The 14,001-nt window shown below is 38.0% G+C and overlaps 1 protein-coding gene across 1 annotated transcript in view; it reads left to right on the forward strand.

Annotated features, from left to right (window-relative positions):
* The window catches only part of LOC134614487 (collagen alpha-1(XXV) chain-like), a 167,007-nt gene that overhangs the window by 49,432 nt on the left and 103,574 nt on the right, over window positions 1-14,001 (forward strand). Inside the window, exons 7-8 of the mRNA XM_063458370.1 lie at window positions 5,683-5,709; window positions 9,616-9,660. Coding sequence (XP_063314440.1) covers window positions 5,683-5,709; window positions 9,616-9,660 — 72 coding nt within the window. The remainder of the gene's footprint in view (window positions 1-5,682; window positions 5,710-9,615; window positions 9,661-14,001) is intronic.

The following is a 14,001-nucleotide window of genomic DNA, read 5'->3' on the forward strand; positions in this document are numbered from 1 at the left end:
GTTGATAATAATACTCGGCAATGATACATGGACATTATTACTAGCAGCCAGTCCTTGTTGGGTCACCAAGCTCATTGCTTCATTCTATGAATGTTGTGTGTGGCAGTATGTTGTGTTATGGTTGTCACTAGTTGTGTCATAGGTGACGCCCCCTGAAGGCCCGTCAGCCCATCCCAATCCATACATCCATTTTGGGAAGTATGTGTGTGTAATGCATGTGGTGTGTATGTGATGTGTGTGTTTTGGCTCTGTGTAATGTGCGTATCTACCTGTGTGTAATGTGGGTTGCTGGCTGTGTGGGTTTTGGCCATGTGTGATGTCCATGCATGGCTGCATGTGATATGTGTGTTTTGCTGTGTGGGCAGCAGTGTGACCTGTTTGTTGCATCCATCCTCCCCACACTTTACAATATGTTAAAAATAAAATTGATAAACATGCGGGGGGGGGGGGGGAGGGAGCGGGGTTGCCTTTGGTTGGGGTAAGGAGGCTGTTTTTGTCCACGACACATGTTACCATCAAGTTCTCCCCCATACTCATGAATACAAAACAAACACCAATCACTGATTGGGCAGGAAGGTTGACCTCATCATCATCATAATTTAATACAGCCTGCTCTATTGTCCATAGAAGATATTTATGCGGTTTGCATGGGTCAGGGTTGCACAGTGATTCACTATGACTCAATTATAACCTATAAAAGCAATTGCTTTCTTAGATAAATCCTATGTGTACTTCATTAGAATGCTTTAATAACAAGTCATGCATTATTTAGTGCCTTTGAATATTACTTTTTCAGTTTAGAAAGCACTAGTAAAGTCAATGAAAAATGGTTTTGGTTACAGAGGTGTTAAGCTGCACCAAATCTGAGCATTTCTTCCAGACTCACACAAGAGATTTTTTTTTTCTCACAAAAACCACTACCTATATTATTTTAACTGCCGTATTTATTCTGTGCTCTACTTGCTTTTATAACTGCAGAACATTAAACTGTTCTCCCTTGGCAGCAGATTAGAGTTTCCAACTTTTAATTGATAATGTGTTTTCCTTACTATTCAGGTTAAAATTGGCAAACCTCAGCTTCCTTCGTGGAAAAGCATAAAGTTGCTAAATCTCAAATTAATATACTATTCAAATAGTATAAAAGAAAAAGGTGTAGTGCACTGTATTTATGTGTCTAGGGTCCAATACGCAGCACAACAGTTTATTGTATATATGTTTTGTATGTGTAGATTGAATTACATGCAATGAATTGAAGTGAAGACCTTCTATCTATATTAGCTTTTTGTATTTAAATTAAATAACTATAGTGATATATCCTTGATGTTGATGGCATTTTTTCCTTTCACACTATTACGTGATTGTTTATGATAAACTTGTGTTTCTTTATTCCATTTCTCTGTTACAAAAATCCACTCAATATATTATCACTCAGATAATATCATGTAGAATTAAACTCCAATTTCTCACAGAATGTTTTTGGCCCTGGTGACCTTTTCTAGGTGTGTATTGTCTAAAGCAAAATTGGTGTACTTTTCCAAATGTACGTTAATTTACCAAGAGAATATACATGCCACCATAAAACAATAAAAAGGAAGTAAAAACCAGGAAAAAGGAAAATAAATATATATCTGAATACATAGTAGACACCACAGATTAAACTAGATCCTGAGGAGAGAGCCACAGTGAATTCTCAAATTTAATTTTGCTCCTACGTCTTCCACTGACTGTATAGCACTCAGTAGAAAGCTAACACTGAACAAGAAATCTCCACACTACTCCAATACAAAGCTAGTCAAAAGTTTCAAAAGTGTTGTTTTCTATGTTTAATACACTGTCCTACAAACATATTAACAAACAGAGTTTTGCCAATTTTAGCCTGAAGTGGCCCATTAAATCCATTTGCAAGTGTTCCTTCCATTGGACACTTGTAACCACTGACATACTCTGATGTTGTAATAATGCAACAAGAAACTAAACGTAATCTGAAATGGTTTCAAGGTCACTTCTTAAAAGGAAGCTTTAATTTCTCTGAAGTGACAGCACTTACACCATTGAATAAAGCTTTGAAAATCACCTATTACTTGGGTTAACCTTTTTTTTTAGATGCTTTAAAGGAATACTCCAGCATTAGGAATACCTATGTAGGTGTCCACCCACTTTACAAGGGTTTAGAAGGTAGGTTTTACTTACCTTAGACCCTGTGCGCACTGCTTTGCAGGAAAAATAAGGTGCGCTATGACTTTAAATAACTTTAAATATACAATGTATGTATAGTGGTGTTTTTCTGAGCTATTTTACACTTTAAGGTGCAGCTTTTTTTAATATTGCTTCACTTGTAATAAGTAAATATTTGTGTTCACTATCACTAAATATATAGCGCCTACTGTTTGCCTGTAGATATTTCTTTTATCCTGTGCGCACTGCTGTCTATGCTGCCACTACGCCTCCCTAGTTAGATCATCAAGATTGATGATCTCAGCCAATCCAAAGCTACCTCATAGGGAAGTATTCAGAGGCTAGTGTGCATGTGTAGCAAAATTCTGCACAACACTAATTATGCTGTCTAGGAGAGTCATTTAACCCCTTAAGGACACATGACATGTGTGACATGTCATGATTCCCTTTTATTCCAGAAGTTTGGTCCTTAAGGGGTTAAGCTATGACCGAATTGGACTTGGTTACAGCTGCGGAAATGCCTCTAGTGGCTGTCTTCTTGACAGTCACCATAGGAATGTTAATCCTGCAATGAAAACATTGACATTGTTGCAAAACTGTAATGTTTTTAGTTGCATGGTTAAAAAGATAGTGGCGTGGCATCATAGATTAAGTTGTCTGGGTGCTTATAGAGTTCCTTAAGTATGGAAAAAGGAGGGGAGATATAAACATTGTTTCATTTCTTCCTTCTCTTCTCTATACGCTTCGTCATGTACTGCTTCACTATAATATTTTTTAAGCAGAATCCTAATGCACTGTAGGTAGGTTGGAACAATTCCTGAATGAATCCAAGCATTTCAACCATTTTTACGGGACAGATGGGGGAAGTTCATGTGAATACTTGGAAATGAGTGCAGTTATATTTTATCTTTCATTCACTGCCAGTAAGCCCATCCCCGAATCACATCAAATTTCCTTCTGAAGTCTTTCCAGTAGAAGGAGAAGGCCAGGGGTATCTTTTAACATTACCGATTGGTGCAGATATTTGCTTTAAGGATGTTATTTTTGTTACCTGCCTCCTTCATCCTCTCATAGTAAATTTAGAGATGATCTATTTGGAAAAATAAATCATTGCTGTATTGAGACAATGTATAAATATGTGTCTTTCAGTTTACATCGAGCTGGAAAAAATTAGTTCCCTTTACTGTTTTTGAAAATTATACTCTTTTTAGCCAGACATGACAAAAATGGATTGCTTTTGGTTGAGAAATATACCGGTAGTTGCTTAAATATCCATATCAGAAGAACATCTTAGTTACTTCGAGTCTAGCAGTAGCCAGTGGTTCATATGTAGTCTACAATAGGTAGTAAATATATAAAATAAACAGATGATAATAACTTCTACTTTTTTTTTTATTTTGAGAATCCAAGAATCCAAACCAGTCTATAGCTCATGATGCCCCAGATGTTTGCAGTGCCCCCTCTCCCATCATGCTCTAGCAGTGCTAAGACTGTGTCATAGGGTTGTACACCAACTTACAGTAATGGCAAATCCCCAAAACAGATGTTCTAAATAGACATATTACCGGGCCTTAGAGAGGCCATGCTTAAAGTAAGAAAGATAAAGACAAAGTCAGTAATAGCCAAGGTCAGGATTATAGAAATACGGATAAACAGAATAACAAGCCGGGTCAGGATTCCAGAAATACTCAAAGTAAATGACAAGTCAGGTCAGGATACAAGAAATACATGAAGTCAAATACAAGCCAAGGTCAATCTCAAAATATATTAAGGCAGACTTATAATAATCACTAAACATGTATCAAGGCAGAAACCACAATATGGCACTGAATAAGAGCCGAAATTAGCATTATGTAGGTTTACACATGTTCTGATTGGCCCACGACATCTCTGCGACTCCGCAATAATTGATAATGGGGCCGTCTGGATGACATGGTCACTTTAACCCCTTAAGAACACGACATGTGTGACATGTCATGATTCCCTTTTATTCCAGAATTTTGGTCCTTAACCCCTTAAGAGATCAAAGAACACGGTGTAGTTAATATCAAAAAATAAAAATGGGCAGCAACATACATATACAAGCGACTAAATATGAGTGTGAGCTCACGATATAGAATGCATGTGCGCTCCTAAATAAACTATAAGGATAATCAAAATTTATACAAATATAAATGTATTTATTATTCAATGATAAATAAAAAGATAGCTCAATAGATCTATAATTAATAAAGTTGATATAATATTAGACTTAACCCCTTAAGGACCAAACTTCTGGAATAAAAGGGAATCATGACATGTCACACATGTCCTGTGTCCTTAAGGGGTTAAGGGGTTAAGGGTGGGCGTGACATCACAATACTTAAACTAATAAAAGCTGCGCTATTCGCGGGCAGGGGAATATGCAAGAAAGCAGCTACTTTGTGAATTTTAGGACACATGAAACAGGAGAGAAATGGTTCCCTGGGTCATGTGTTAAGTAGTGTAATGAAAGTTGCCTGTTCAGGTCACATGGGCGCTCTGAGGGGAGCATCATGGCCTCATTGAGCACGTGGCCCCTGCAGGCATGGTGATCGAGTAAGTTTGCTGCAGACTGTCAACCATTTATGCAACAGCTGAGCATCTGCATTTGTGGGCACCCCTGGTGTAAATGCTATATATATATATATTAGTAGTAAATGGAAAGAGTTAACTACACTGAAACATTAATGTTACAATATAACTACCCACTTTGAAGTATGTTCAATCCTGGAACTGATTCATTCTTGTTTTAAAGCATCACATAGATAATACATGTAAAACAAGTGAAAACAACCCATCCAAAATAATGAAAGTTGCTGCATTTAAAAACATATTGTCAGTCTTTCAGTAAGCATTAACCAGGCAAGGAAGTCATCACAGAGGTAAAGAAAAGAAAGGAAAACAGAGAAAAGGGAGGGTGGATGGACGAAAGCTCCTGCAGCTTTCTGCACCAGAACCAAGAGGAGGGCAGGGTGATCAGTGGCAGCATTTGTAGACAATTGCCAAATATTAATCTACCAATCCATAAGTGCCTTGAATGACTGTCCACCTCACAGGCATGCAAGGCAGTCATGGGCGACATCACCCTAAGAGTGCTTTTGGACTCTCTAATAATGGAACATAAGCATAATGTGCCTGTTACGTTGACTTCAGCGCCATAATAGTTTGAATGTAATCCTTAAACTATCTTTTTTTAATAAGTATTACTATTAAATTCGGGATTCCCACATAACAATTAATTCAATAATAATAAATAAGTAAATAAGGCTAGAATCATGCATATTTCCCTTGTAAAACTTCAAGCAAATGGGACATTTATAAGCGGAAGAAATGTTTCTCTCATTGATGTGCGCCTGGGGATAAATTATTGGTCTAGCATTCCAGGTAAGGAATTGGTTAAATTGTTCTGTAATTAGTGCTGTGTTTTTTAAACAGTATAAGTCATTTAATCTGCTAACTTTTTTTTTTTTTATCTTTTATTTGTAGGGTCCAATGGGGCCTCCTGGACAAAAGGTATAGAAAAAAAAAAAAAAAAAAAACCTCTGCTGCAAAAGTAATTAATTCTGTTTTAGCCAAACTGCAAATAAGGAAGTTGAACAGGGATGGCTACTGTAGACCACAATGAGGCTGTTAGTTTAGTCTGTGGAGTATGCTTCCCCAATAAGCTGCTGTATAATGTGAGACATACAATTTCTAATTTCCTCCATTATGGGAAACTGAAGCGACTCACAGCAGACTGTTTTCAATCTGTCTGCTAAACTTGAGGTTAAAAGGTTGCTCTAGCTTTCCACTGGGATTAGAGGCAACTCAGACTGTAAATTATTACCATAGGATAAAGTTACTAATTGAATGTGTAATCTTGCACACATACCGTAAAACAGTAGTACATGAAAAAAAAATGTATATATATAATCTTGCTTTCTTTTGGGTCAACATTAGCAGAATTGATAAGTGATACGTGTTTATATACCGACACATATTTGTATTGAAGGTAAAGTAGCTTCCTATAAATGGTGCTATGAGCTGTCCTGACTTCTGATAGGTTCTTTCTGTTTCCATGGAAACACGAGAGTCAACTTTTTATCACATTATTATAATCAATCATGAGCATTGCCCTTATAAACCATGACTCTAATGGCAATTACTCTGAAACTGTATATGCAGAATACTGTTTATACAAGAAAAATGCAAGATAGGTACCGAGTCAAAGTGTTGCTTTTAGTGTTGCTTAACAAACATCTGAATGGCAAAACCTTGCTAAAATATAGCTGAGATTGAAAATGTTTCAAGTTCAGCTATTTTAGCCTCAATTTTGTCATTTGGATTTTAATCAGGAGTTTAGTGAATCATCCAGTCAGATATGTAATATCAGATATGTAATTACTTAACCCATCGCTGTGACATGTTAAAAGAGCTAAACTGGAATGTCGCTGGAATCCCAACGCACTCTTCATCTTTCCAGCCTTGTGCATAACAGCATTTCTGGGAAGCTCCCACCCTACCTGAGTAGAATGCTCTCCCCAGCTGTTCCCACCTCCTATAAGCTCTGATCCAGTACTAGCACGATATTTAGCATACTGCAATATAAAAATAAAGTGGCTCAATCCTCCTTTTCCTACAGAGCACCACAATTATGGAATAACCTCAGGGACACAGTCAAATCTTCATTCAATCTAAAATCATATATATATATATATATATATATATATATATATATATATATAGTTTGTATATTGTATTATTGTATCCTATTGTAACAATGCAATGTTTTGTGGAGGGTAGAGTAGCCATGTGTTATATACTATTGAAAAGTTTAGCAACCAAATTCTATCACCCAAAATATTAATAACTGAGTACATGAAATATTGGTCAGAAACATTAAATGGCAATAGTACAAACTGCATGCACAGAAAATTACAGTGGCAAGCTACATCTATAAATGGTAACAAATCTATAGTAACACATGAGAATATGGTAGCAATCCAAGAATAAATGAGGTGGAGTATCGTCCAAGATTCAGTCAGTACCTGAGAGTGGTAGGATTTTCTGCAGGATGTTAAATGCAGAGCTTCACTGAGTTTGAGTGTGAAGTGAGGCCTGAGTGTGGTAGGATTTTCTGCAGGATGTTAAATGCAGTGCTTCACTGAGTTTGAGTGTGAAGTGAGGCCTTAGAGTGGTAGTATTTTCTGCAGGATGTTAAATGCAGAGCTTCACTGAGTTTGTTATTGGTTGTATTGGTAAGCTCTTCAATGTAACTACAGTGCTCATTAATGAGATAAGTTAATGAAATTGGATGTAGGGGTGCCTTTTATTACCCATGTCTGGTACTTAAAGCACGTCAATTAATAGTCAGTATAGGTTTCTTAGCCCTTCATTTACTAATGAGTGAGTAAACCAGCATTAGACATGAAATGTCTCATGCACATAATGTTTCAATAAGATCCATGAGATTTATTAGTCTAGCGCAATGTTAAAAAAAACTAGTGTAAGTTGACAGCTGCAGCGGAACTGATTTCTGTAAAGTCTTCAAACTCACTGTGAAATTACGTACACCTGTTTAAGGCATTGCAAGTGTGCCACTTCAAAGCCAATTCGCCAGTCCACAAGTTCATTTTCCACAATTACATTTTGCCGGGGTCTTACTACACTACTAATTTCACCAAAATATTACCGAGTACTTAATATCAACAAGCACGTAATAGCATAACAACCAGGATGCTCTGTGGTTTCTAGGTTGCTCAATAATATTTTGCCAAGATTAAATCTCCATCTACATTTACAAGTACTTTAACAAAATCTGGCCAGTGAAATCTAATGGGGGAATTAACTTAGATGTACAATTCTTAGAAGTGAATATGGCCTTTTAATGTCAGAAGAACATCTTTTCCAATCATGCTTTGAGAATCATTATTAATATATAATATGTGGCATATTATAGTTCATGAATAGTAATAAAGTGTTTTATATGGTGTGTTACAGCTGATTTGTAACACACTAGCTGCAACATCCCTTTATTCCAATTTTGGTAATCATTTATCAAATTTATTTTTAGTGAATAAATCAGACAGGTGTTTAACTTGGCAATTTTCTATTAGTCAATTGACACATTCTTGAAAACGTTTCGCTGCTGCTGCATGCAGTGTTCTTCACTGGCCTAGAATAGGCATGGCATTTACAGAGCATGTTCCCTACTTCCATGTGTCTAAGTCCAACTAGTAAATCCAAATTGGCATTTTAAGTTCAATAAATTTCTATGCCAGTTTATGAACTCACCCAGATATTTTTCTCCACTGGTGTAGCGGACTAGATACGGGTGCTAATAAATACCATTTTGGCAAAGCATTTTTCAGACGATAAAATGTTCACACGCTGGACTCTAGTAAATCGAGCCCTTAAAGTCTAGTGACATTATTTAAAAAAGTTAAAACATCCAAAAGTAGTACAGGAGTCTGGGAAACGACATTGCATTAAGGGACACTTCCATAATAGTTTTAAAATGCTGCCCAGAAACATAAGTAAAGAGGTAAGAGAAATGCTAATTCCTGTCGTCAAGGCAGCAATTTATTAGCTAGTTACAATGTGCTACTGTGGGACAGCACCGCCAGACTAGGTCGTCATGCCAAGTTTACAAGAACAAAAATCACATCATACACACATATATATCAGTTATTAGAATTTACATAGGTATAGGCTTTCAAACAAATTCTACTTCCAAAACTGAATGTGTTTGGCTGCTACATTTCTTTCCTTGTACAAAATGTGTTTTATTAGTTGGCTGGGAAAATGATCACTTGCAAGTTCTCAGTGGTACAGAGCTAAAGGTTACTAGCCTAAGCAAGTCCTTTAATCTATCCCTACAATTAAGAATGTGATTGAGCTAGTAACTCAAATAAATAGCATTGCTCACTTGGATAGATAGCTGAGATATTGGTGTCACTGTAGTCACAGGAAACAGGGTGATTTACCTATCCATGCACAGATTTCTGTGAATTATCCTTCATGCTGCGAAGATCGTGCTGATGGTGGTTGCGAGAATAAATCATGTCGCAACTCAGAGCTCCAGTTTTCTCAGTCTGTCAAATCCATATATTGTTTGCTCATTGTGAGTGCTACCATCCATATAGAGCTCTGTACGTTTTGCATGTGAAAAGGTTCCTTAGGTTGTACTTCCCCAAATGCCAAATGTTGCCTTGCCTCCCTGATACACATAATTTTCATACAAATGCACAGATTAAATTACATAATTGACATGATTCACTCCACAAATGATAATTGTATCTGTCTTACTTTTACGAGAATGTATACCTTTTAATATATACGGGATTATCTATAAAGATCTATATTAGTTGAAAGAGCTGAAATTGAAAATGTAAAGTATTGGAAAAAATATTTCAACGTGTCAATTTCAATTAATTTTAGGGTTCCACTGGTGTACCAGGAGTACCAGGAATTGACGGTCAAAAGGTAAAAAAAGACTTTTGGTAAAATAAAGATCTCTGCATTACATTGTGGAAATTGTGATAATATTGTTATACCCTAGGAACTAATTTACATGATACACAATAAGCACATAAAAAATACAAATATAATATTGTCTAGCAGAATCTTCCAAAGTATTTTTTAGAGATTTCTGTTTGTTTCTGTTCTGCGTGAGATGTTGGTAAATAATGGACACTATGGGACATACAGACTTTATTGGAATCATTGACCAAGCATCCAGACTAAATAAAATGGTGTATATATATATCCCTGTTTGGGTGGCTAGGAAAGCTATGACTGTGCTTTTGCCGTTGAAATTTGCAAAGTAATATGGTAATATTTAGGCATCTTTTTAATGTGCTGTGAATGACTAACTATTTGCTGTCTGTCATCTGTATTGTGATTCATCATACCAAAGGAAGTGTTTTTTTTTAAGCTGCTTAATAGGTTGGCTAGAATTGAAAAATACTAAATGAACTCAGGTAAAATGAAATCCAGAGGCATGTGTTCTCCATCAAAGAAAATATGGTGACAGAAAAGACATTTGTAACCCTTTTAATATCTGTCAGCTGAAGGTTTTCTAAAAATCCGGCATCTCCTGAAGTGTTCTGTCGCATGCCAAATTCTCATCGAAACTCGATTCCAGAAGCAAAGAGCTCCCTTACTGACAGGCTAAGGAGTAAGGTACTTAAAGCATAGGAGTTAGCCAAGTTACAGTTTAACCACATAGGAATATTATCAATAATGTGCTAAGGTACATGGTTTAACCCTTCTCTGGTCACTCATCACTATATATTGCCCAGTGTTAAGCTACTCAGAGTGAATATTACTACACTACCGGTGTGCTTTGCAGACTGTAAAATAAAATAATTAGTTTCTATTCATGCTTTACAAATCAGAGGAGGGGAACGGGGGAGGAAGTGTCGGCTGGCAAGAGAGTGTAAACTGGTAGTGGACAAGGGAAGGGGACAAAGTGATGGACAGGCTTAGCGAATAATGGATAGTGAGGTGCGGAGGGCTTTCTGGGATAGCATTATGGAGGGAGTCAAGGAGGGAACTAATTTCACTTTCTATAAGTTTATACTTGCAGGAACGCTCACAGTGCTGCCTGCAAGTGAAGAAGCTGATTACGTCCATCATCAGTACGCACTGCGAGCTGACATATGGCATAGTATTTGCACAGGACTTGTCTTGGGCAGTCCGGAAGAGAGTTCCTGTAATCATGTGTGTCAGAATGCAACTAGACATTGGCGCAAATGTGCATATTTCTCAATACAGGCAGCGTTTAAGCTGAAATGCTGCACATACAGACCGCTAGCTGCATGACTGCTTATAAAAGCAGTACTTTCAAATTAAAACTTTAAATATTTGAGAACATAAAGGGACATTCCAATCACCCTAGTACTGTTGTGACCTTTGGTAACTTTATGAGTATTTCGTAAACACAAAATCCCTTACGGGGAAATTCCAGGTGCAAGGCCAGATTTACCCTTCTTCTGCCCAACTTTATGGATTCAGAAGAAAAGAAGAATCACTGAAAACCCCTGAGTGCTGGTATTATGTAGCTGTTTTATATAAAAATAAAATAAAGATAAAGGTTTGGGGATTCAATGAATGGTGAATCTGACTAGGTGAATGATAAAAGGGACAGAGCTGAGAAAGGGTGTGTACGCTTAGCAGATCGACCTCCTCCAAGACAAAAATAAGGAAGCCATCACCAGCAGGCTGGTCCAGATACAGGATCTCTTGCATGCCGACCAGGCAGAACAGGACACAGACAAAACAGGTCACGAAAGCTGCAAAGTCCACTCCACGAACTCCAAGTGCCTACGGCCATGATGAAAGTGTGCCTGATGAAAAGATGAGAGTCTTCAGCGTGGAAGTGGATTATCAGGGCCTGGTGCAGGGTAACCACACGCCCCCTGGTGTTGAGCACCAGCATTTGTGCGGCCACATACCAAGGCCCTGATGCAGCTTCTGCTGATCCCAAGAGCTAGGAGCTTGGTGATATGCAGACCTCCCAGGAACTGAATAGGTAGGCTTTGCAGCAGATGTATCCATATCTGGTTGTATGGTGTGCAGGGGCAGGCTGGGACAAGGGGCAGGGAGGCAGTTGCTCCCCCCCCCAGGCCGCCCTAAATAATTTTAAAAACAGCCGCATGCAGAGGCGGCTTTCTAAGTAAGTGGTTTAGGTGGCCGCCTAAGGCCTTGTTGCCGCCTAAACCGCCTTAGGGCAGACTGTGCCGGGTCCTCGATCAGTGAGGACCCGACACCAAGAGGGGGCCCGGCGGATTGCTCAGAATGCCGCCGGGTGCAAGCCCCCTCCAGGCTGCCCAGCAGGCCGGAGAGCACCCGTGGCCGCTGGTCTGCAGAGCTGCAGACCTTGTGTCTTGCGAGATCTGGCCAAGCATTGCCGCGGGTTACCACACAATGCTCTAACTGGGTCTTTGGATAACCTGGGAGCCCACACTAGACCACCAGGGAATGACAAAAGGTATATAGTCCCCCCTCCCTCACTCATTGTATCATTCTAACGAACTAATTGTCGTTTGCAGTTAATTCTAAAGGGATATTTCTTCTTTATCCTTGAATTCTGAAACAAAACACTAAATAGCCTCAGAGATGAGGGTTGGATTGTACATTTGTTTAGCACATTTTATAATGTTCCTATTTTGTGCTTTTTCCTTTATTTTATTATCCAATATTTCACCGTTTCTCTGTACAGTTCCTCCTGTTTTGGTTCTATGTAGCACTTAATAACACTCAATTTCTGTGTATCACACTGTCACCTGGCTCCCTTGAATATGTAAAGGTGTAATATACTATCCAGGACCCTGGGGTTGTCAATCTCATTATTTTTACAATGATTGATGAGGGATTTAAATGAGTCCTCTTTATTTTATGATCCTGCACTGTGTGGATAGTTCACCAATAAAGATTTTTTAGCATATTAAATGAGAATTAATATGAGAATTCATAGAAAATACAAAGTAAATTTCAATTTAAATGCCACAGCAGCCAAAATGAAAGCACAGTTGACTAGCTGATATATCGGGTTATTCAATAAAGTGAGAATTCAAAGTGAATTCCAAATGTTAGACCGGAGAAGCCAATCTGAAAGCATAACTGACTTAGAGGTTATTTTCCAGTTCAGCTATTTTACATTAAATTTGTAATTTACTTAGAATTTTCACTTTAGTAAGTAAACCCATCTTCCTTTCCACTCCTTTTTGCTTTTTTATCCATCAGAATATTTTGCATTTCTATATAGAATGCATTATATTATGGTAATTATTAGATCTTTATGATTTGGTGTTTAATATTTTTTTTCAAATGAACTATTAATTCACTTACTATAGTATCTTCAGAGTATCACCATTCCTGGCTTTCAGCTCCGAGGAGTAGTCTGATGATGCCTTATAGCTATGCAGAAATACCCTGCAGGTTTTTCTACTTAATGTTGCAGTTGTATGCCAAGGGCATATCTAGACCTATCTAAAGGATGGTAATGTTTGTTACTTTACAATGAAGAGGATGCATTTAACAACATGGCATAAGTATTGCAAAGCAAACTTTGGAGCAAAGGAATTTAGATTTAAAGGGATACTGTAGTGCCAAGAATATAAAACTGTATTCCTGGCACTATTGCTCCCCCTGCCTGCCTCCTCCATGGTGCCCTGCACCCCCCCTGGTAATTAAAGGGTTACAACCCATTTATTTACTAACCTTATTTCAGCACCGATGTCATTCGGAGCTGGATCGACGTTCCGCCTCCTCCTCCGACCCATGATGAGCAGGGTCTAATATTGAATTGAATCAATGCTTTCCTATGGGGAAAAATCTGATGCCGGAGGTCCTCATGCAGAGCGTGAGGACGTCCAGCGTCCGATACCGGACCAAAGGCCCATTTTAATTTAGGAAGCCCTCTAGTGGCTGTCTGGTAGACAGCCACTGAGGGCAGACTTAGAGCTGCAATGTAAACATTGCAGTTTCTATGGAACTTCAATTAGCTGAAGTGGTCTGGCTGTCTACAGTGTACCCTTAAGTCTCTACCTTCACCCTCCCCACCCCCCCACCCTCTCCCAATGCACTTGGAATATTGCTTTCAGATTTGTATTATTATTATTTGTATTATTATTATTATATTTTGCTATGGCTCTTCTTATTGTCCTATTGCAGCATAGACCATCCTGTTCAGTTACTTTATCTGACACATACGAGTGACCTCAGTGTGTGAATGAGAATCAAGGATTCCTATTATTCTCCCAGTTCATTCTCTGTTTCTAAACATACACAATATTCAAGGCCTAAAAAAAGCTTTGTTTT

The sequence above is a fragment of the Pelobates fuscus genome, chromosome 6 (assembly GCF_036172605.1).
Source record: "Pelobates fuscus isolate aPelFus1 chromosome 6, aPelFus1.pri, whole genome shotgun sequence".
In the NCBI taxonomy this organism is placed as follows: Eukaryota; Metazoa; Chordata; class Amphibia; order Anura; family Pelobatidae; genus Pelobates; species Pelobates fuscus.